General features: G+C 36.8%; 2 protein-coding genes across 2 annotated transcripts; both read right to left on the bottom strand.

Moving 5' to 3' along the window:
- Window positions 1-11,471: 11,471 nt before the first annotated feature.
- Window positions 11,472-12,035, bottom strand: LOC113278694 (F-box/kelch-repeat protein At3g06240-like). The gene has a single exon (XM_026527461.1). It carries the CDS (start codon window positions 12,033-12,035, stop codon window positions 11,472-11,474), a length of 564 nt encoding a protein of 187 aa, XP_026383246.1.
- Window positions 12,036-13,564: 1,529 nt separating this feature from the next.
- On the bottom strand, window positions 13,565-14,944 carry LOC113278695 (UPF0481 protein At3g47200-like). The gene has a single exon (XM_026527462.1). It carries the CDS (start codon window positions 14,942-14,944, stop codon window positions 13,565-13,567), a length of 1,380 nt encoding a protein of 459 aa, XP_026383247.1.
- Between the last annotated feature and the right edge of the window lie 9,932 nt (window positions 14,945-24,876).

Here is a 24,876-nt window from a genome sequence, read left to right on the forward strand (position 1 = left end):
CGACCAAACATCTGGACTTGCCTAATAAGCACCAGAGAAGGGTAAGACAATTGTAAATGGGTTTGACTGAATAAGTAAACAAATCCCAAAGTTTTGTTTTCATCTTACCCTAACATACGTAAGAGACCTCATTCCTTTTGAATAAGGTTTGCTGTGATTATGGGATCAACCATGAGAAACTACTTGTGATTGTAGTGGAAAAGACGAGAGATTATACCAACAAGAATGATAAACAATTATTGGAATAAAAACGGTTTGGATGAGATGCAAAACAGATTTTGATAAAAAAAAAAAAGATTTGATCAAGGACACAAAAAATCAGATCTGATTATATCTCATGGACACAAAAGATTCAATGACCAGAAAGGGAAAATGGATTTGATTTACATCATAATCAGACTTAAATAATCAATGTTTAGGATATTTGACTAAACATGAGAGATATATTGGGTGGACTATAGAAAATATGGAAAATATTTTCAGATAAATATTAGATCACCAAAATATTGTGATTTTGGGAATGAATTAATCAAATAATCAATGTTTAGGATATTGATTTTGATTATGTCGAGAGAGAACAACAGTTTAGAGTTGTTGTTTAATATATACCAAACCCATTTTCAATATGATTTCGCTGATCAAGTGACTGAAGATCAGTACTACATCTTTGATTTAGGTAGGTAAATAAAAGAGATTAGAGCAGTACTAGAAGGCGATGACTGCGGATTAAACAAGATATACTATGTTGACATACTTTCTCATAAATAAAGCAACATATTTCGGAGAAAGAATATATTAGATATACTCTTGAAATATATTTTGAACAAAAATGGAAACAGAATTGATTTCCTGGAATAGAAAGATATGCGAAGATTTTACATCTTTAAATCTAAAGAAAATGAAAGTTATTTTATAAGGAAACAAAAAATAACTTCATTGATTTTGAAAAATGGATGATTATTGTATAGTTGCACAAAGTGCAACCCAAGGACAAATAATAGGGATCTTGCGGTGAACAATGGCAAGAATATTGATATTTAGAAATTCCTATTTTTTGGAATTGAAAATGTTAATTATTTCCGGAACTTTCAAAAGGAAATAACACCATTGACTTTCATGAAGAAAATCATGAATAGTGGTATCATGCGAGAGTATCACGCAGTGAAAAACAACAAGAAATATAATTGATAATGAAGACAGAGTTGCCAGAAACCAGTTAAGTGGTGAAGCAAACTATACGTCTGTTCATATGAAAGAATGATTTTAGTTTTGGATGATCGACTAAAATCAAAAAAAAAAAAAAACTTTGTAGTGTTAGGAAATCCACACAAAGTGACAGAACTTAAGCAAAAAACTTTGAAAAACTCCATCAAAGAATAAGGAAGCGAAAGAGATTGGATCGAGAGCATTTCTGCTCTGATACCATCTTAGATTTTGATATACATATCAAATCTAAGATGAATATCATTGATTACAAAAACATTATAAAGATTAAATCAATGATAAACATAAATTAATCATAAAGAAATTAACCTACATACCAAAATCAAATGGAGGAGACAAGTATTAAAGTGGTTCGGCATTAATGGCCTACGTCCACTGACAAACCCCGTAGGGTGAAATACTATTGATCTTCAGATGATTTCTCTGAGATACCTTACATTTACATTGTAATTCCTATTTATATGAGTAATAGGATAAACAAGAATGAGTAAACCTAGAACAAACTTATTGTGTTGACTAGGTGAAGCTTATCTAGAGATTTACATGCTAGATTTGTTACTGACTTGGTCTTCTTTTGTTACCCACTTGGTCTTCTTATGTGCACATACCTTGCCATATAATTTATTATGGTATCAGAGCGGGGAGATCCGCTCAATTGCTTCCGCTTTCTATTTTTCGTTATCGTTTTCATCAATTTTGTTCATTATAATCATCGATAGTAGTCTGTTTTTCCCTATCTATGATTATTTATGTTCCATCAGAGTTGTAGCAAAATAACTCTTCCTTTATGGACGATTCTGTCAACAGTTGGCGTATATCACAAATCTTTCATTATGAAAAGTAGTTTCTGTTTCTAAGCAAGAAATACTGTTTTGCTTCTAATTTAGTCAACTGATTCTATCTTTGTTATGGGTCACAAAAATCACAGAGATGATGTTTTCATATTATCAACTGTTTCCAACAGTACTCAAGGCCAAGCTTCCATGGTGGCTTGACCAACAATCCATGTGCTCTCATACGTTGAGTTTCTTTTTTGATAACTTAATATATTTTTTTTTTCATCATACTCATTATCTGAGTTTCTATCCATACCTTACAAGTCTTCATGGTAGTATGGATCTTAATTTTTTTTCTCTATTTAGTTCATTGCATCTTTGAATTCTCCGTTAAAGATGCAATCTCAGTCTTCTGTGACTTCTATCCATCATATTCTATGCCGAATATTGTTCAAATATATTTTTGGATATCAAATCCTTTTTTTTTTTCCCGAACATCTTTCATATCTTGGGAAATTATCCAAATCACGACTAATATCATCAGTGAACAAAGAAAATATTGTTCTCTCTCAGCATCTCAACATCATAAGTTTCAAGTAAAGAGGTGGTATAGTACTCACGTTTTGGCATAAAAAAAAAATTTGTGGGTTCTATAATCTTTATCATTATTGTACTGTACATCGCATCAACGTATGCTTTTGAGTCTATCAGTACATATCACTTTCAGTGATTGTCATTCTAAACGAGGTTTTATCTTGTTCTCAAAATTTGTTTGTTCATTCTCTCAAGAACATTCAAATCAATTCTGAAAATATTTTCTATTTTCGAACTTCTTGCCATTTTTGGTAATCAAGATAAGTTTCAAAATCAAGTCAAGACCTGTTTCAGCAGTTCGATGCTCGTTTTGCCTCATTATTGTGTGTCTTAATTGAAAATCCAGTTCGTCTCAAGCGTGATCTTCGAAGTCCAAGTACAAGATATGGAGGAAGATATTGAAGAAGAACAATCAAATTGCAGCTTTTAATTACATGAGAAAGCCAGCTCATAAAGTTCAATCGCCATGGTCCGTGAAAGAAGATCATATACCATTATCGAAGTACGTTATACAAAGTTTCTTTACAAGGTTTCTTTTCAAGATGTTGTCCAAGTTGCACACTTCAATTCTCTCCGTGTCCAACTTGTGGGGGGGTGTTGGAATATACGGTGCATTATAGATCAAGAAGACCAAGTCTGTAACAATACCTTCTAGATTATAGGATCAAGTCAGCTAGTAAATCCTCTAATGTAGATAGATAAGTTTCACCTAGTCAAAGATATGGTTTGTTTCTTTATCTTCTAGGTCCATATCCTATCAACTATAAATAGGATCAATCTTGTAAATGTAAAATATCCCAGCAAGCCTGGAGATCAATCCAATTCACCCTACGGGGTTTCTCAGTGGATGTAGGTCAGTGACCGAACCACTTTAAACATTGTCTTCTTTGATTTCTGTTTTCCGATCTATGAACCCTCGATATCCATAATTTATTATGTTTAAAAGGGTTATTGTCTTTGCAACGTTTTTGTATTTTTAAACTTCCCCAAAAATGTCAAACTTTGTGAATCCTTTCTGGAGATGAGAAGAAAAGATTCATGCAGGAAGAAATTACAGCCAGATGAAGAAGATGCTTGTGAATCTCCCCTAGAAAGGAACTGCAAATGCATAGCCCCATTGTGAAGATACAATCTGGCTTGCTGAATGGCATATCAAATTGGAAGGTATGTATTTTCGAATAGAAACATCGTAGGAAGTTTGTTATTTTTTGTTGTGGGTTTTTATTTCTCTTAGCTTCAATTTATTTGTAGGTTGTTGGTCACATAGCTTTTGGCAAATAAAGGTGACAGCTAGGTGCTTATTTCAAGTTGGAACATGGATGGTTTATCGTTTATGTCTGACTACAATTTAAATTTTCTGTAACAGTTTTAAGAGGGACATGGATGGTTTATTGTTTATGTCTGACTACAATTCAAATTTTCTGTAACAGTTCTACACGCAGTAACCGACTCCTTCAGCTCCTTGTTAGAGTTTCTGCTATTGCCCATCATTCTGGGTATTTTGAATGTCTAGATTCCTGGGATGGCTTATAAGATATGAAAGCAATTTAATAAGGTGTCTGTTTTCTGTTTTCTGAACCTTGTTATATCATAGATTCATTATCTTATTCTTCTTTCTCAATTCCTTGTTTTCTGTTGAACAGAGTGGTCATATATTTGTGGAGCTTTCTTCCTTCAAAAATGATGAAGGCCCCTGGAAGAAATTAATGTATACCAAGGCCAAGGGCATTGTTTGAGAGAGACCTTTCTTCTTACTTTAGGTATCTCAGAGGAGGAGGTGAGTGGCACTGGTTGTTGTGGTTAATGTTAGAAATCCATTGACCTAACTAACCTCGAAAATCGGCTTGCAAGATTAGGGTTGTCCAAGACTTATTAAGCATGGAACCAAGGTTTTCCTAGGCGATGTGGTACTATTTAGCACCCCCCTCAACGACTAGGGCTACACAGAGCCACGGACACACACTGACGGGGATACGGAGTGGTACGGAAACCACGAATGCACACTGGCAGGGATACGGAATGGTACGGAAACCACGGACACACGGGTAGCGTTAAGACGGGCCTGGCTGTGATACCATGTTACAAACCTATGGACCTAACTAACCTCGAAAACTGGATTGTAAGGTTAGGGTTGCCCAAGGCTTATTAAGCATGTAACCTAGGTTGTCCTAGGCGATGTATAACTATTTAACAATTAACATTGGGTTAATTTTTCGGGTGTGGAAGCTTTTTTTTTTTTTTTTTCTCGTCAATAGGTGTGGAAGCTGAAGCAAACTAAATGAGTAAACGTTAATATGGTACGATTGTTACCCAAACACTTTCTTGATGTTCTTTTGGATTGTCTACATTTTATGGTAATTTGTGATTTTTTGTTTCAGTTTTCTGAAACAAGTCCCATGAAGTGAAACTAAGATTCAGTTGTTGGTGTGAATGTTGAAATATTGAACATAATTGAATCTTAGTATTTTCATTATGTGGTCTATGAAACGCGTTTGCTTGATAGTTGAAAAGAATGGTTAGTGTTTGAAAATAGTTGGTTAAGAGATTTTTCATTTTATTTTAAAATGTCTTATTTTGGCAGGACACTAATCGTATTTGTAATGGATTCACAACAACCGTTTTCATGTACAAATGGGATGGTTCTGTTATTGATTCCATGAAATTTTGATCTCTTACACTGTTACAAAAATTATTAATGCACCGCAGAATTTGACAACACCAGGACAACCCCTCACATTGAAGAAGGTGTGGCGTGTGCGGTCCATACTCTGTCATTACCCATACGTAAGAATGAGCTATAGAACGATTACCAACTAAGCAGGGGCATCCTTTCAACACACTCGGTTCTTTGTATAGCGATCAAAATCACTTGGCAGCAGTAATTCCTCAAACCTTTCGTTGTCGTTGTTAAGGTGGAAAGAGTGTATGATGTCTGTACGGTAGTCTCCTAACCAGTGAAGGCATCCATCAAGATAAGTACCAGTTTTTCTGTAAAGTGGGTGACGACAAGGGGCCTTTCCAATGCACTTCCATGAATTTGTTCTTAATGTATAAACTGTTGTGACTGTAACAACAAAACACTAAAAGAAGATGTTAGAAATAAATTTCTGAAAGGTAAATAAACACTCAATGGACAGCAAACAGAAGACAGAGTCACGTGTTCAACACGCTGTCCTTAACACGATAGTTAACTGGTATGCCTCAAGAATGAGTGATGTCTATACCTTGTGGTCAAGTCGTATCCAGGATAAAACTGCCTGTTGCAAGCACTGTTAACACTACAGTACTTGCCCACTCTTACGAACTCAACAATAATAGCACAGAAAAGAAAAACCACTCAGAGGGAGAGAGACGAAAAGAAGAGGATAGTAGCTCTTCTGGACACAAATTGGAATAAAGAAAACATTCGGTTTATATAGGGGAGAAGAGAGATGGTCGAGAGTAATGTGCATTAAGTGCAAATTAATGAGAGAATAAATCAGTAATAAAAACAGAAGAATTTTTCATTGATTCAGTATTTTCTAAAACGGTCAAAAACAGCTATGCACATTATGTCGACATAAATATAAAACCGGAAAGAAAATTAATCCCACCCGGGTAAGACGACCCCCACAATTAAGACAAAATTTATTTTAATTTTAAAATATTCCAGGAAATATTCAAAGGAAATTTTGCCAAAAAGGTAAGTCTAGGTTGACCTGTCCACGGCGGTGGCACGAGCCCGAACTTTAAGCCCAAGCCTTAATGAAAACAAAAATATTTCGACCCACCCGTTCCACCGACATTGTTTTACTAACTATCCATAAAGGAATAGCTATATAGTGGATCTCCTCTTTAGTTATACCCAATATGGGACTAAATGACCTATTTCATTCACTCATATAAAATGAGTAAGAGATCTTAGAGACCCAAAGGTCCTAAGTTCCATTCCCACCAAGACCATAAAATCAAAACATTAAAAACTCATTTTCTCCAACAATCCCCCACATTAATGAAATATCGATAAAATCAGAAAACGGAAAGCGAGAAATACCACTTAGGCAAGAGGTATCCATGAGGTCTTGAACCTTTCCTTAATGAGAAATTGCCGGAACTACTTGATGGACAGTGAACGAGATGTCTTGAACTTCCATCGTTTGGTGTAATCCGCGATAATAACCACGCGTGATATCTCTCTAGGTGATGTCAGGTCCGTGCCGTTGTGTCTTTTTGGCCCTGGAAAATTCCCGTTTCTCAGAATGCTCTAGAGAATCAGCTTTATTCTCATAGGAAGCGACCCACTTCCACATTCAGATAAGTGAGTTCCATCAAAAGTGTTTACTGCTACACCCCACTTCAATCTTAAACTGAAACTATAGAACTCATTAAAACTTAGTTAAAAGTCATCCTTCACATGTAGTCACACGATCACGTCTACACCATAGGGAAAGGGAAGAGAATGAAATTCTATGATAGTGTTTACGTTGACCCGCCATAAATTAGTTGTCTCATTCAAAACCTTGATCTTGGGATCTCCAGTCAACAAGGTTGAGTACCCTTCATGGCAAGTTTATTTAATGAGCCTAAACCCCATCCCCTTCGATGCATTACTAACTATCTCTTTGGACAAACCTTTCGTCAAAGGGTCCGCGATATTCTCCTTAGACTTTAACCATTCAATGGAAATAACGCCTTTTCAGATTAGTTCTTTTAGGGTATCGTGTATTCTACGAATATGTATATACTTCCCATTATAATAGTTGTTTTTAGCTTTAGTTATGGCAGCTTGATTATCACAATGTATAGATATAGCTGGCACAGGCCTATGCCAGAGAGGAATGTCTTCTAAAAAGCATCTTAGCCAAGCGGCTTCCTCTCCTGCTTTATCTAACGCAATAAACTCAGATTCCATAGTGGATCGATCTATGTAGGTATGTTTGGAACTCTTCCAAGAAACAACCCCACCTGCTAGAGTGAAAACATATCCACTCGTAGACTTGGACTCCTCTGAGCCAAGTATCCAATTTTCATCACAAAATACCTCAATGACGGCAGGGTACCCTTCATAATTCAAACAAAAGTTCAAAGTGTATTTCAAATACCTCAACACTCTAAAAAGTGCATTCCAATATTTCTGCCCTGGATTACAAGTATACCTACTTAACCTACTCACAACATAAGCAATGTCTGGCCTACTACAGTTCATCAAATACATCAGACTTCCTATAACTCATGAGTATTCAAGTTGTGACACTCCATTACCCTTATTCTTTTTGAGTCTACAATAAGGATCATACGGAGTATGAGCAGGTTTACAATCAAAATGATTGAATTTTCTAAGCACAGATTCAACATAATGAGATTGACTAAGAATACAACCGTTAGAATTTCTTATAATTTTCATCCCTAAGATTACATCTGCGGGGCCTAAGTCTTTCATGTCAAAGTTCTCATTTAGCATGCTCTTAGTGGAATTAATTGCATCCATGTTTTTAACAAGTATAAGCATATCATCAACATACAAGCATACAATCACACAGGCATCATTCACAAGTTTAGTATAGACACACTTGTCAGATTCATTGATTTTAAAACCACTAAAAAACATTACATGATCAAATTTTTCATGCCATTGTTTAGGTGTTTGTTTCAATTCATACAAAGATTTTTTCAATTTACAAACTTTGTTTTCACAACTTTTCACTACAAAGCCCTCAGGTTGTTCCATGTAAATTTCCTCATCTAATTCACCATTTAGAAAAGTTGTCTTTACATCCATTTGATGTATCTCTAGGTTATGAACCGCAGATATGGCAATTAACATCCTAATGGAAGTAATTCTCGTAACGGGTGAGTAAGTATCAAAGAAATATATGCCTTCTTGTTGTTTATAGCCTTTAGCTACTAACCTAGCCTTGTATTTTTGAACAGTTCCATCTATGTTACGTTTCCTCCTGAAGATCCATTTACATCCTATGGCCTTACACCCTGGAGGTAAATCTACTATCTCCCACGTATCATTTTATTTAATATATTCCATTTCACTAATGCTGAACTCTTTCCACCATGGAGATTCATGAGAAGTCATGGCTTCTCTATAAGTCTGAGGATCAGACTCTGCTAATGTTACGAAGTCAGGTCCAAATGAGGTTTTGGTTCTAGCCCTTTTACTTCTCCTAGGTTCAGTTTCTACTTCATCTTCCTCTAAAGGTAAAGTCTGGATGGTTGAAGGGACATCTAGGGGATCAAATCTCTTACAAGAGTCAGTTTTCAATGGAAAAACATTTACAAAAAAAAAAAAAAAAATCATCCCTAGACTCCATAATAGTATTAATACCAATTTCAGAAATTTCAGAACTCACAACCATAAATCTATATGCAGGAGTATGCTCAGGATACCCTATGAAGACACAGTCAACAATTTTGGGTCTTATCTTGGTTGCTTTAGGTTTAGGGATCTGAACCTTATCCAAACACCCCCACACTTTGAAGTATGCAAATGAAGGTTGTCTACCTTTCCACAATTCATATGGAGTTTTATCTGATCCTTTAAAGGGTACTCTATTCAGGATATAGCAGGCTGAGAGGACAGCTTCCACCCACAAGTTCGAGGGTAATCCTGAACTAATTAACATGGCATTCATCATCTCCTTCAGGGTACAGTTCTTACGTTCAGCTACACCATTAGACTGAGGTGAATAAGGAGGGGTAACCTCGTGTATTATGCCCTGTTCTGCACAAAAATTTCCTATTGGAACTATGTACTCACCACCACGATCAGACCTTACTGTTTTAATGGTAGCATTCAATTGGTTCTCAACTTCTAGTTTATACATTTTAAAGGCTTCTAAGGCATCATCCTTACCTTTAAGCAAATATATATGACAATACCTCGTACAGTCGTCTATAAAAGTAACAAACCATTTCTTACCACCTCTAGTTTGAATTGATTTCATATCAACTAGGTCTGAGTGAATTAATTCTAAGGGTTTAGAATTTCTATGAACATTTTTTCTAAAAGGTTTTTTAGCATACTTTGATTCTACGCATATTTCACATTTGTGTTCCTTTTCCGAACTGAATTTGGGTATGCAGCCTACATTGGCTAGTTTATGCATTGACTTATAATTAACATGTCCAAGTCTACCATGCCAAACATTCAAAGACTCACAAACATAAATAGAAGAATCATTCTTATTCATAACAGCAGAATTTACATTAAGCTTATACAGACCCTAAGTCTTATAACCCTGCCCCACATAATCCTTACCCTTAGTTACAACACATTTCCCAGATTCTATTACAATTTTAAAACCCTTATCATCTAAAACAGCACAAGAAACAAGATTTTTGCAGATGTCCGGAACATGAAGAACTTAATTCAATGTGAGAGTCTTGCCAGAAGTGAGTTTGAGCCCAACTTTTCCTTTTCCTACAACCGCAGCTGCAGATGAGTTACCCATATAGAGTTTTTCTCCTTCCCCTACCTTATTGTAGGAGGTGAACATATCTCTGTTTCCACAGACATGTTTGGTAACCCCAGAGTCTACCCACCAGTCTCTCACATTTGTTACCAAATTTACTTTAGACACCGTGACAGAAAATTCATCTTTGTTGTTTTCAACCAAATTAGCAATATTTTTCTTCTTAAGTTCCTTACGGTTTCTGCAGTGAATTGCCATATGGCCAGGATTTCCACACACATAGCAATCACCCTTAATTTTATTATTGCTAGATTTAGGTTTATGAAACATACCTTTCTTGCCTGGAGGTTTCTTGGAGTTGTTTCGGTTCTTATCAGCATTGGAACCGTTGTGTTTAGTCACATGATCTTTGTTAGACATGTCCCTTGCAGAAGACACATTTTTTCCTTGGAGCACAAAAATTCTTCTACTTGAATCTTCTTACCCAAATCAACCATAGTAAATTCAGTAGTTTCATGTCTTAGTTTCTTCTTGTACTCGGACCAGGACGAAGGCAATTTCTCGATTACAGTAGACACTTGAAAAGTTTCATCAATCACCATACCTTCCGCAAGAATTTCATTCATTATTATCTGGAGTTCAAGGAATTGATCAACCACAGACTTGTCATTCGACATTTTATATTCATAGAGCCTAGCCACCAAGAATTTCTTACTTCCAGCAGTTTCAACTTGGTATTTTGTCTCCAAAGCAGCCCATAAATAAAAAGAATTAAAGTCCTATTTTGCAATGTAGAAGTCATACAGAGCATCTTCTAAACAGTTCATAATATGATTTTTGGCCATATAGTTCTGCCTATCCCAATCCTCCAACTCAAGTTCACGTCCCATATCCTTCAAACCCTCATCAAAAGGAACCAAAACATGATGATCTAACTCATGATAACTCAGAAAAAATAACATCTTCGATTGCCATCTTTTGAAATCTTTTCCAGAAAATTTTGCAGGCCTTTCAACATCGTTCTTACCCATTGTTACAGTCAGAAATCAACTATCGCGTTAAGATTGTTGCGACTGTAACAATAAAACACTAAAAGAAGATGTTAGAAATAAATTTCTGAAAGGTAAATAAGCACTCAATGGACAACAAACAAAAGACAAAGTCACGTGTTCAACACGCTGTCCTTAACACGATAGTTGACCGGTACGCCTCAAGAATGAGTGATGCCTATACCCTGTGGTCAAGTCGTATCCAGGATAAAACTTCCCGCTGCAAGTACTGTAACGGGCAGTTTTATCCTGGATACGACTTGACCACAGGGTATAGGCATCACTCATTCTTGAGGCGTACCGTTCAACTATCGTGTTAAGGACAGCGTGTTGAACACGTGACTCTGTCTTCTGTTTGCTGTCCATTGAGTGTTTATTTACCTTTCAGAAATTTATTTCTAACATCTTCTTTTAGTGTTTTATTGTTACCGTCGCAACATAAACATGTTGTTGACGACAGCAGTATTGATCTCAAACATTAAGCTAACCAACTTGTAATCATCATTGGCACAATCGTAACCAAACCCATATGATTCTTGCCCGTAGGGCATAATATATTCTGGTGGTGTTGGTATTCTCTTGTACTCATTGGTAGATGGGTTCCAAAAACAAATACATTCATCCTCCATATGTTTAATACCTAGGCAAAGCAATCCATTGCATGAACCCCAAATATGAACCTCTTTGATCAGATGAGATTTGAATGGATAGTCGATTTCGATAGCATTAATCTTGCATGACGATGCATCAAAATAATCCACTGAATATATTTGGTTATCTCCAGTTAGCATGATATTCAAGTAGTTGTTGTTAAGAGCATTACTAAGGTGTAGCTTGACAAATTCTTCATCTTGACCGAGATCACTGAATAAGTGGACAAAAGTTTTGCAAACGGACCTGAACCGTAGAATAGATTTTACCGGTAACCTCGAGAGTATCTCCATGGTGATCACCTCTTTAGGAAGAGAAAGCAGAATGTTGGTCGACATTGATTCGCAAAGTTTCGTAGCGCAGGAGGAGGACAATATATATATATATAGTACAATTTTGGTCGACAGTTTTGTTGTAATTATTGTTGTGGCTTGAGATCTCATATTAAAGCTTGTACTATATTTGCTTAAGGTGTTATGTTCAATAAAATATTAGTTCTCCATTTCCTAAAATTATAGCAGTTTTCTCATTATATTCGCAAGGCTTCTCCGTTTTCTCATTAATTTCACGAGGTAGCTTGACCCAAGTGTAACACTCTTTTTTTTTTTTCTTTGGCAATTGCACACTTAGAGCAGTCTGCTTATTTGAATTACAAAATAGATCAGAAACGCGACATTGCAAGTGCCGAAAAAACAGTTAATGCTTCTCTCGGGTGAATAGTGTTCTGAACCAATAAAACCGACAGCTTAACTGGGTCAGATTTTTGACGTGTGTGGGCTCGCATATGTGACTTAATTGATAACGGTACAATTAAGTGACGATGAGTACTCTTCGTCTTTAGGAATGGCAATCTGCTGGGCAATCTGGAAAGTGAGAAATACAAAGGTCTTTGAGAAGAAGTCCACAAATGTACAAGTACACTCAAGCTAGCTTTCTTCTGGTTTAACCTTTATTTCAATCCTCTTACGGACAGCGAAAACATTGAGGTTGAGAGTACCGGCCCCTACTGAGCACGACCTAATGGCTTCTTGGTCCCCTCCTCAAGAACCATGTATCAAGATAAATGTAGATGCCGCGTGGAAGGACAGATCATATGCCTGTGCAAGAACTAGGCAGAGATCATCATGGATCCACTATAGGTGCAAGAACTAGGCTAGGGTACTCTGATATGGTGAATTTTGCTGAAGCAGATGGTTTCCTTCTTGCAACTGAACTTGCGGGCAGTTTGAATCTGGGCAACATCTTTATTGAAGGTGATAGCCAAGTGGTTGTTCACTGTCTGAACGGGACTTCAAAATCCCCTCCTTGGAGAATATGGAAGATAAGAGATGATCCGAAAAGATTGGCTAACCATTTCAACAGCTGCAGCTTTTCCCAAAGTTAGCTAATAATGCAGCTCATTCTCTGGAAGATTACGCTTTAACTCACAACGTCCAAACTGAATGGACAAGCTCTACACTCCTTCCCAGCATAGCTACTCTCTGGAATGTAGCTGCTGGTTAAGTGTTTTTGTTCATTTTGAATACCAAAAAAAAAAAAAGATAACGGTACAAATAAGACTGAAAGACCCCACGCGGCAAAGACCGCTGTGACGCGTTGTATACCTTGATAGTTTTTATCTTCAATATCAATCACTTACAGACGGAATAATTGCAGCCACAAAAACATGCTCAGCCTCGCCACTACGATATCCCCTGCTCGAGTTGAACTGATAAATGCAACCTGCTGCTAACAATTTAATATGCATCGACCAAACCTTAAAGGTGCTACACATATATCATTTCTTAGGGAAGCACGACTTGAAGGATCCCAAATACAGTGGATGTGATTGCAAGTAGAATAAGTATAACTGCAGCAATGACTGAAATTATCGCCCATGGGTTGTGGAAATATTCCGCTTCAACATTGCTTTCCAAGTATGCCAACTCTGATTATAAAACTTGTTCACTTCCTGGGTTGTGTTATCGTATCTAGAACCGTCAACATTAATATCAATACAGAGCTTGTTGAAGATATTAGAGACGTCTTCGTCACAACCTAGATAATTCTTGATTATTCCAACTTTACGAAGAATCTCAACATCTTCCGCGGAATTTACGAGAGAATCCATTAAAATAACATAGTTACTCATATTAAAACGTCCACTGTATAATTGCTCACATGCGATAACATTTCTGAGCATCATATCAGTTCCGTCACCAAATCTTATAGCAGAGATTTCAAAAATACCCCCACTACTAAATTTAAAATTCATACAACTTTCCTTTTCAGATCCCCTCTTGAACCTGACTCCTGCGCTTTTCAGATCTGTCGCACTTGGAATTAATTTTACTTCATACTCGTCATAAGTAGTCGCCCCACCTCTGTTGAACTTTTCAAGCACAGCTTTCATGAACTTAGCTACGATGTAGTCTTTCATGATTTTCCACGGTGACGATGGAGGTAACTTAGCAACGAGCATATTTTTATCGCTTTGAGGAGAAGGTTGGAACAGTATACGAAGTACATCAAGTAAATGTTTAGCGTCTTCACACTGTTCCGGCAGCGGCTGCGCCGTGTCGGGAAGATTTTTTTCAGTCGGGAGCCTCCTTAAGAAAGATTGCAAGAAACAAAAAACCAACATCCCAAGAGACATACCCTCTATCTGCTTCAACTGGTACGGGAGTGCAATGTGGTCGAATAAACATCGAAGGACAAAGAATGGAAGCTGGTTTTCGAGAAGTAACAGATCCCACTCGATTTTCATACAGAGCCAAGCATTATGACATAAAGGAGTGTTGTACATATCTATTCCTGAAAAAGCTCTTATTAACATCTCGATAATGAACAAACCATCGATTACCATCATATCTACAAACTCGCTGCTGTTGAAGTCAATGGATTCTGAATAACACTCGCGAATTTCATCTTCTCTCTGCATAATCGACAAAATGCATGCATCTAATATTGCAATCCAATCTTCTTTCTTAACTATCGATGTAGCCACTTCTTCTACTTTGATATTCTTTTCGGCTGTGCTAGTAAGTAAACGACGCACATAAAGCATTTTCAAGTTATCCATTGCTTTCAAGCTTTGCTGTTTACGGTGAAAAGGACCAATAGAGATCACCTCAGGCTTATATTGACTAGGCTGCGTCATATTGTGAAACCTTTCAGGAACCCTATGAATTGAACATCTCCCTGGAATAGGCGAGTGAGCAGCACTGCTTTCAAGCCTTTTCTGGATGAGCTTAGATAGTTCTTCCATTTTAATGGAAGTGCAGTTTTCAGCGTCTACGATTGAAATTTCTGACATCGACTACAATTCTCCTTTCCAGCAATCTTATTCAAGTAAAATAATAAGAAAACGGGGAGGAGTAATTCAAAAACTTATCTCGGCCGAAGACGTGACCGGCCCAGCACGGGCACAACACGTTTGTTTAATGTGCAGGGTTGTGCCAGTCAAATAGGCACAGCACAACACGCGGCACGTGTTACCACGCGGCACAACACAACACAACATGCGAAGAAAGCACGCCACATCATGCGTAAAATACTACACAATACATCATATTTCACAAAAAAAATCATTGTTTTACCCAATTTCTGACATTTTATTTTTGTTATGCTAATTTATTTCTGTAATGATACACGTACTAACTAAAATATGTCAAAAAAAAATTATTTTGGAGAACATAAAATAAGTGTGCTAGCACAGCACATCACGGCACAACATGTTTATTTTTCTGGCACGGCACAACACGGCATGCCATTTAGCCCAGCCCAGCACGTCTGTATCTATGGCACAACACGCTAAGCACGTGACTTCGTGGGCTGGGTTGTGCCGGGACGGCACCTTTTACATCTCTAATGTCATGCACTCCTCATTTGTGAGCGTAACCAAACCGATTTATTTTATCTTATTGGTAGAGTTTCTAGTGCAGCGGATATTATAAATGTATAGTGTGTTCGGACCTCGAATTATTCCTAAGAATAACGACTATGAACAGAAATAATTATTTAAACCTCGATTTTCCTACTATAAATAAAAATTAGAGTTAACCTTTAACAAGTTCAATAAAATAATATTAATCAAATTCAACTGTCTAACACAATAACAAGAAGATTCTTAGATAGACTTGGGAAAAAGTCGGGATTATTTCAGGTGAGGAATAATCTTCGGTTAGTAACAAAAGAACCGTAAAATGTCTTTTTTTTTTTTTTTGTTTTGTGGTGTTATGCCTCAAACTAGGGAGGCCCTTAAAAGCCTAGTTGGACAAAACTCAAAATTCAAATAGCACGACAGCAACTCTAATCTAAAGTACTAATATTTAGAAATTTACCTTCAATTGTGGATAATGATACTAGCTTAGGACTGGTATGAAGTTATGGGTCTAGTATTCAAGTCTTTCTATGGGGGGAATGCTAGACTGATCGAGTGGTCTTCCGAAAAGAAATCCCGATTAGACATCCAACGGACAGGAATCCTAGCATTTGGATCTGTATGGGCGAAATGGGCCCCACTGCTGTCTCAGTCGGGATGATTGTCAGGACTCTCCTGTCGGTAGACATATCATTTTCGTTCTATAGGTCTCATTGCTGCTACCCATCTACCAGATTTTCCCCCCACATTTTTACACCCTTATGTGTCAGTTATATCCATCATAGATTTTATCCTCATCCTACCCCATCAGGGAAAACATGGGGATCCGTTTTAAAATTTAGCCAATAAAAAGTTGACACATAGGGGTTTAAAAATTTTGGTGTATAAAACTGGTAGATTTTTAGCATTTTCGGTGTGCAGAGCACAAATAAGGAAAAGGGGTTGGGTGTTTCAGAACTCAGAAGTTCACTTACTACTATTGAGGCTCATGATTTTGTTAGCTAGTCCTGGAACTTGGTTATGCAGTGATTTTTGATAAGTAAAGATAATACTTCCTCCGTCCCACTATTAAGTGATCTATTTACTTTTACATTTTGTCCCACTAATAAGTGACCTATATTAATAAACAAGGAGATATTTCTAAAATTATCCTTTTAATTGATTATAAGAAATATGCATGTTTTTCAATGGTATGAAGTTTGCGAACATGTAGTTTGAGAGATAAATCATTTCAAAATTTCACTAATTATTATCAATAAGGGTATAATTGTAAAATATATATACTTAAAAATTGTGCAAACTGAACTAGCAGGTCACTTAATAGTGGGATGGAGGGAGTAGTATGTAATTAGTCCCCCTTTAAACAATAATTCATGTACTATTATTTCACCTAAATGCGACCAGTACTATCTGAATCCCTACTCATCCTGTGGTTGAGAAGAAGAATCGAAAGGATCAAATCTTGGTTTTGAAAATCATTTAATTTACTGTCCTCAACCGTGAACTTTATACCACACTACCTGTCTGTCCCTCCAAAATTCATTGCCATCAAATGTGAACTTGGTAAGAATTGTTGACTAAATAATTTGGATGTACAAAATCAGCAATGATTAACACACCGTGATTTTACACCATGATGTGCACTAAAGCATTACCATGTGAGAGGGGTTGTTGGGATCATTTTTGCTCGCACTTATCCCGATGTTAAGCACGCGCATCCGAAGCGTTCATTTCTCTCGTTTTGTATTTCATGGTGTAAAACCGTTGTGTGTATCAAAGCTGTTACAAGATATCTTGGGTAAGGATGCGCTGTCGAGCATCAACTGATTGAAGAAGTTTCGAAGACATAAATATAGTGGGTCCCTCTACATGTCAAAGAATTATTAACCATATATCTATTAATGTACATATTGCTGAGCACGGAATGTATGGTAACATCACCCTTAATTAAGTTTCCAGTTTTATAATTTCTGAAATTTGTGCTCTTCATATCTAAATCTTCAAAATTCAACTATCATACTACAGAAAGGGAGAAATAAGGCTAGCATGGGGTGTCGATGAATTAAAAAGGCTTCAAAAAAACTTGGGAGATGATTCTTGCCGTCATAGATGATGCAGAAAGGAGACGGGTGACCGAAGATGTTTTTTTTTTATAGAAAAACTTAGACCGTAGCCTAAAAACCAAACATAGTGGTTGCAAGGCTGCCACTTAGCCTGCCTACATTGTTTTTACAAAAGATAGCAACATTCAAAGTATAAAAATTTTGATTGTTTTTATTCCTTATTTTTAGGAAAAATGGATGGGATATAGGTTAAAAGATGTCTTCCCACGATGCCACATGTGAAGCTGACCACATGACCATTGGAGAAGCTCTTAGTGGGTATGTTTATGGTCAGTAAGTTAGTGTGCCTACGTGCACTTGTTAGTTGAGTCTTATTAGGAAATGTTCCAAGTGATATGTTGTCATGCAGCCCAGTACGATGACAAGACTGGATCCGCGATTTGATAGTAATCCCTTGAAGAATAGAGAAATCTGATTCACATAACCAGCCTAAGAGGGAGAAGAGATCTAAACTAAATTCTATTTGATTAATTCATAATTTTGGATAATCCTTTCATTACAGACTCTAGAGCATATATAGCTCCTTTTTCTATCATAACATCCAATGACCGGTGTTAACCCATGTGGTTCTCATCTAACCATTCATATACATTGATAAAGGCACCCATTTCTACACTAAATACTACTAAAGATTGACGGTAACATGATATGGGAAGCCTCTCTAACATAGTCAGTACATGACATCCCCTTCCCCATGTCAACATCTTTGTCCTCAAGGATGAGAGTGCAATGAACAACTTCGAAAATCGGAGAGCCACCCATCAGAAGACCAGTATCTAAAATGCCACTGAAAACCCATGTGAGGCCCATAAACACCTGTATGAGATGCAAGAGAAAATCTATTCCAACAACCCCAAAATTCAATGCCTTACTCTCATACATTTTAACAAACATCTTCCTCTCATCATAAACCTCGGCATCATTTACACATAAAAGATGAATCGATTGCATAGATGAACAATCTGGTTTATAATGTGAGGAGAGAACAACAGACTTACCCCGATCAAATAGCAAGCGAGAAGCATCAAGTTGTAATAAAAAACGAGACATACCTAGAAATCTGTTGTGGAGAAAGAATAGCTCAGTCGAACATTCAACAGTTTGATGGGTCTCTGAAAAAATTTGGACGCAATTTTGTACACATAGTTCAGTCACGCCGCTATTTGTGAACCGATTCACTTCCAAAACAATGAACTCACTGGTTCTGGTGACTTCAATAACATCATTTTTCACCACTTTCTCATACTGAGAATTCTTCTCAACAGACAAATCATTCTTCTCATGAAAGAAAAATGAGGGAATTAACCCTAAATTGAGAGAATCATCTTTTTCGTCAACAGCGGAAGAAACTGAGTTAACCACTTCTTCAAAGAAAAAAGACGGGATCAATTCCACTCCTGAAATTTCATCAACAGGTGTAGAAGCTACTTCCACTCTGCAAGGAGATGGATGAGAAGGAGCAGTACACTTGAGAAACAGAATGAATCTCAATCTCTTTGCTACCTTGTCTATATTCTTTAACCACCTCTGAAGGCAAGAATTTTGAGATAGAGAATTAATTCTTTCTAACCAAAACTTGTACCAATATATGCATCCTTCTAAATCGTCTCTTGCTAACCTTTCTAATTTCTTTATCGATACCAATTTTCCATTTATTTGTACCCATTTTTCATTCTGTAAATCCATTTCTGCAGCCATGATTAGGGTATGGATCGAAACGGCTCTAGATACCAATTGTCATGTATCTGAGTATGATGACAAGACTGGATCCGGAATTTGATAGTAATCCCTTGAAGAATAGAGAAATCTGATTCAGATAACCAGTCTAAGAGGGAGAAGAGATCTAAACTAAATTCTATCTGATTAATTCATAATTTTGGATAATCCTTTCAGTACAGACTCTAGAGCATATATAACTCCTTTTTCTATCATAACATCCAACGACAGGTGTTAACCCATGTGGTTCTCATCTAACCATTCCTATACATTGATAAAAGCACCCATTCCTACACTAAATACTACTAAACACAACTACTACTAAAGACCGACGGTAACATGATATGGGCACCCTCTCTAAAATAGTCAGTACATGACATATGTAGCCTTTAAAGGCATGCGTTTTATGTTAATGAAATTTGTGAGAATCCGGTAAACACAATGTAGACTCTCTACTGTGTATTCCGCGTGTTTCTTCCTCTCTGCTCTCTCTCTATGCCATTGATTTTCATCGAAACTAACAAACAAACTTAAAAAGTAAATCCGAACGAATGCGACTAAATAAACGAGATATGGACTTGCCATAAGACTCGCACACTTGTCATATCAAATGGGGTTAATTTAGTTATACTGTGGCTAAAATTAGTTACCGAAGCAGTATATAATGGTATTGTCTTGCTGAATGATAATGATGCCGGACTATTGCAATCTTGGTGGATGGTGCTGCGGAGGAGTTGGGGTTTAGCCTATCTGGACTGGGAAGTTTCATTCTTGAACTGGTGCCGAGTTCCTGTAAGGTTTATGTAGTTGGTGCTTGTTACTCGCAAGTCGAATCGATTGCTTCGCAAGACGAAAACGTCATCGAATCTGAATGACAAAATGGCTGATATAAACATGACATATCTGTGTTTGTTGTGGCCCATTTACGTTTTGACACTGGGCTTGGACAACACATACAGAAACTAGTCCGGTTCGAACACTTGTTAATGGTGTGGTGGTGTAAGAGGAATTTATTTCGCATCAAGTAAAACATCCTGCTTGATGTTTTCCTCAAACTGTGTAATGAATAAGGCAGAAAATTCGTTTGTGGTTGTGCAAAAAAAAATACTCCGGAAAAACGATACTTTCATTTATTCACTCCTGGAACCGGAACGGAGGTAGTAATAACCCCATAACTGCTCATGGGTTCCCCTTGTTTTGGTTCTAAAGTAGACCTAAGCCTTTTTTGGCAATGTGACACCAAACAATGCAGAGAAAATAGACAAATATTTGAGCCGAGTTACAGATAGTGCAAGAAATCTAGCTGCAGCTGCCTCAACTTATGTCAGCTCTTTTCTTTTTATAATTAAGCTGTGCGGATCCCTAGTGGAAGACGCCAAATAAAAACTTACTCCCCCGTCCCTAATTAGATGAGTTACTTGTAGTTTGCACAAATTTTAAGGCAAGAAGGAAAGTGAAGTATATTTAAGTATTTTTTACAATTATACCCTTATGGACAATAATTAGTAAAATTTAGAAACGATTTATCTCTTAAACTATATCATGGTTTTTAATAAACTTTATACCGTTGAAAATCATTTTAAAACACCTAACCAACGAATATAAACATGACTATCAAATTATACATATTTCATATAGTAATAATAATCAATTAAAATGATAGTTTTAGAAATACCCCCTGATTAGTGAAATATCTCATTTATTGTGGGACTTGAAATACTCCATCAAAACCCTTTGGGAAGTGTTTACAGAGGAATGATGGTCTAAGGAGGAGATATTAGAATATCTAGGGTTTATGAGATAGAGATGGAATTGGGGATTTTTGGGTATGGAAAGATTCTAAGTGTGAAATGAACCGCTTGTACCACCAGAACTGTTGATTTTTGCGATGGTTGATGATCATGGAGATATGTGAGCATAGAGTTAGAATTTCTCATATAGAGCTCCAAATTTGTTGTTGGTGAAGCAAGATTATTCTCTCTCAAATTCACTGTTTTTATTATGTTCTTGCTAGTATTTTACAATGATACATTCGCCGCCATTTTATAGGCTTTGTTTACCGACTAGGACTCTCCCTAGAATTCTCTAGGTTACTTTGACCAGACCCTTAACTCTAAGACATACACTTTCTCTAGATTTTTCTTTTAGATAAAACTATTAGGACCGACCTTCACTTGGTCGCATTACAGACAATTCTAAACATACACAGGCTTTCTCCAGACTCTTTTACCTGATTTACAACTCGGTAAATTAATTTTTGTTGGGATCTTGCAACAATGAACAGCGCGTTAGATGTATCAAAAACTAATATGTAAAGAAATAATCCGAAACAACTCTATCGAATCAAATTGACGAGGACAGAATCACAGGTTCAACAAGTTGTCCTTAACACATTAGTTCGCGGGTATACTCGAGTTGAGTAATGTTAAACCCCTCATAGCGAAGATGTGTCCAGGATAAGACTGCCTGATATAACTTGAGTTAGCATAATGTAAGTTACCCACTCTTGAACTCAGCAACGGGATGGAAGTAAAACACCACACAAACAAAGGAAGAAGATGATCAAAAGAATTGCTTCTTGTGTGTTTTTCAAAATAGAATTTCGAGCTGTATTTATAGGATAAAATACTCGTGAATCAAGTTAGGTTTTGGTTTTCCTCAAAAACAAGTAAAACACATAAAAGAAATTTACCCATAAATGAAACTCTTAAAAAGTAATTTTGGAATTAATTTCCTATAGAAAAACTCGCTGAAAATAAATCGCTGAAAATAATTTTGGAATCAACTTAAATTTAACATTTTACTCAATGTTCTAAAGATAAAATTAAAAGCATGAACAAGGAGAAACTGTTACCATTCGAAGCAAAAGTGTTAAGGAAAGATATTACCGTATTGCATGAGCATGAGATACCTCCCAAGAAGTAAAATGTATTTTTTTTCTTGCTGTCAGTAGAATGTCCTCAAACAAGGTGGGGATGGTACCCAAAAGTAGACATCCAATCATATATATAGAATCTGAAAAGTTGAGGATCATCCCAACTAGTCCGGTCGGCTGAAAATATGAACCTGCAAACACTATAAAGCTCCAAATGGATGCGTAAGTTCATTCTCAATAGAAATCTGTAAGTAATTTTCAAGTCATGCATGGACAGGATAGGTAAATCACTCCCGTAAGAAATAAGTTCAGATTGTTTGACAGTTTCTATTCGCGGGGCACGCTCTAAATCAGGTTCCAAATCAGCGGAAATAACTTCCACGGCTGAAAGTTCAGTCGTGGAACAAGGGCTCATTAGAGCAATAATATCATGACTCATAGACCCACTATCATCTATAACGGTTTCATTATGAATATTATCAAGATCAGAAAAACCATAACTTGATAGGTCAGAAAATGGTTTAAAGGTCAAGGTCGGACTTTCTCGGCTGATGAAACTAGTCGAGACTCGGCCAATACTAGAGGTTCTATTATGGGCTTCCATTTATTAGTGTCTAGCAGTGGTGTGGAGTCTAATAAGGCATTGACTTCACAAATAACACTATCATCATCAAAATCATACCCAAAATGAGTTAAGAAAACCTCTAGTGGATCTTCCAATTGGTCCTTGCAAAAGCTTTGTGAATCCATACTTTCTTTTCACCCGCAGCACTTTCTAAGGTACCTAAAAAAAATCAAATAAACTGCGTAAAAAAGAACTAAAAAAAAAAAATTTAAAGAAAAACAAAATAAATTATATACAAAAATAAAATAAAACAATTATGTACAAGAAAATTGATATCAATCAGAGAGTACTATACAGCCACTCCCCGGCAGCGGCGCCAAAAACTTGGTAGGTTGGGAAACCTACAATAAAATACTGCAAGTGCACAGCGTCTAACTAGTAGACAATGGCAAGTACAGGTCGTTCCCACGAGGAGTGTGAAATACTCTGCTAACTAATACCAAAACTAAATAATCAAATAAGTAATGTTTTAACGATTTTCAAAAGATCGGAACAAAATGAAATAATAATAATTTTAACAATAAACAAAATGAAAACGGGTTATCAGGGTTTTCGGCTTCCACCAATTAAATCGTGTGAACTCTACTAATATTTATATATTACTAAAGACAAATATTAAAATTAATTTCATGTCTCGGAATATAGTATGTTAAATTCCAAAATATTGTTTCTCCGCTGTAAATTCCTTCGCTTCATCGGTAGTGATTCTATAAAGCATTATTTATCAATCCTAAAGCATATCACGTCAAAGAATTTAACTCAAGCACGCCATATCAATTGAAAAGCATAAATAATCAAAATAATCACATGAACAATTATACACCAAGATATATGAAGTGAAAATACTAATCAATCAAATCATTATTAAAAATATCATCGTAGAGAGTACACAATTGAATTGGTTTCTACCTAAACCCTAATATGGATCTAGTTAGCCATGACTTTCTCAAAAGCCATAAACAAATATCAAATAAAATCAATAGCTAATCGAAAAAACGGAATTGAAACAAAACTTCAAACCGTAAACGGCTGTGAAGCCGCAACAGCAACAGCAGCAGCCTCCCTTCCTTCCTTCTTCTCTGTCTACGGCTCTCGCCTCCTCCATTTTTTTCTTTTTTCCTCTGCTCCAAACTGAGAAGAGTTATAAACTCTAAAAATACGACCTAGCCCATTGCAAAGCCCAAGTCCAATAAACAAAATCCAACTCCAAAGTTTAGGCTCCATCGTGACCACTTTCTGGCCATCGTCTGCTTCTGTAGACACCCAGCACCTTCAGAACTCTAACGACAACATTATATTCCTTGTCTAACTCGATTCCGACCACAGAAGCCAACATCATTTTAGTCGAACCCCATTGCATACACTGAGGAGCCACCACTGCTCGGACCACACCAAACCATCTCAGCCATCCTTTTCGCAGTATGAACCAGAGTCCCATTTCGATTCCAGTTTCGGCAAACATAGTTATCTCAGCCATTAGAGGACTCATGTCCACCACTGCAGTTCACTTCCAGCAACCATTCCGCCATAACCCATCATACGCGCTTGGAAGCTTCATTCCATCCCGTCTCGTCAACACTGGTTGCATGGCTCAGCCAACGGAATCACTTGAACACCAACGATCCACAATTAATTAGAAGCCTGATTTGCATCTCCATTCTATCATGACAACCACTAGTTTGATTCACTGCTTACGTTTCTTCCATGTCTGAGCTCTCTTTGCACTGTATTCTCAATGGAAATCCAGCCACAACTCGAGCTCAAAACTGCAACAGATTGGTGTCCCTTGTTCTTACAACTCTTGCCTTCGAAAACCCATTTCTGCCTTTCATTATTGGACCCAAATACTCGCTGAAATCCATTAATGTTGCTGTCACCAGTACTACCACCAACTCGAGACAATACTGCCATCATTTTCATCTCCATCTCGGTTACAGCATCAATTCCTTCAACTGAATCTTCTCTCGTTTTGTTTTCT

This window comes from Papaver somniferum, chromosome 5, assembly GCF_003573695.1.
Source record: "Papaver somniferum cultivar HN1 chromosome 5, ASM357369v1, whole genome shotgun sequence".
In the NCBI taxonomy this organism is placed as follows: Eukaryota; Viridiplantae; Streptophyta; class Magnoliopsida; order Ranunculales; family Papaveraceae; genus Papaver; species Papaver somniferum.

Excerpts from the sequence above, each read along its gene's own strand:
- LOC113278695 (XM_026527462.1), bottom strand. The coding sequence starts at position 14,944 with ATGGAAGAACTATCTAAGCTCATCCAGAAAAGGCTTGAAAGCAGTGCT.
- LOC113278694 (XM_026527461.1), bottom strand. The coding sequence starts at position 12,035 with ATGTCGACCAACATTCTGCTTTCTCTTCCTAAAGAGGTGATCACCATG.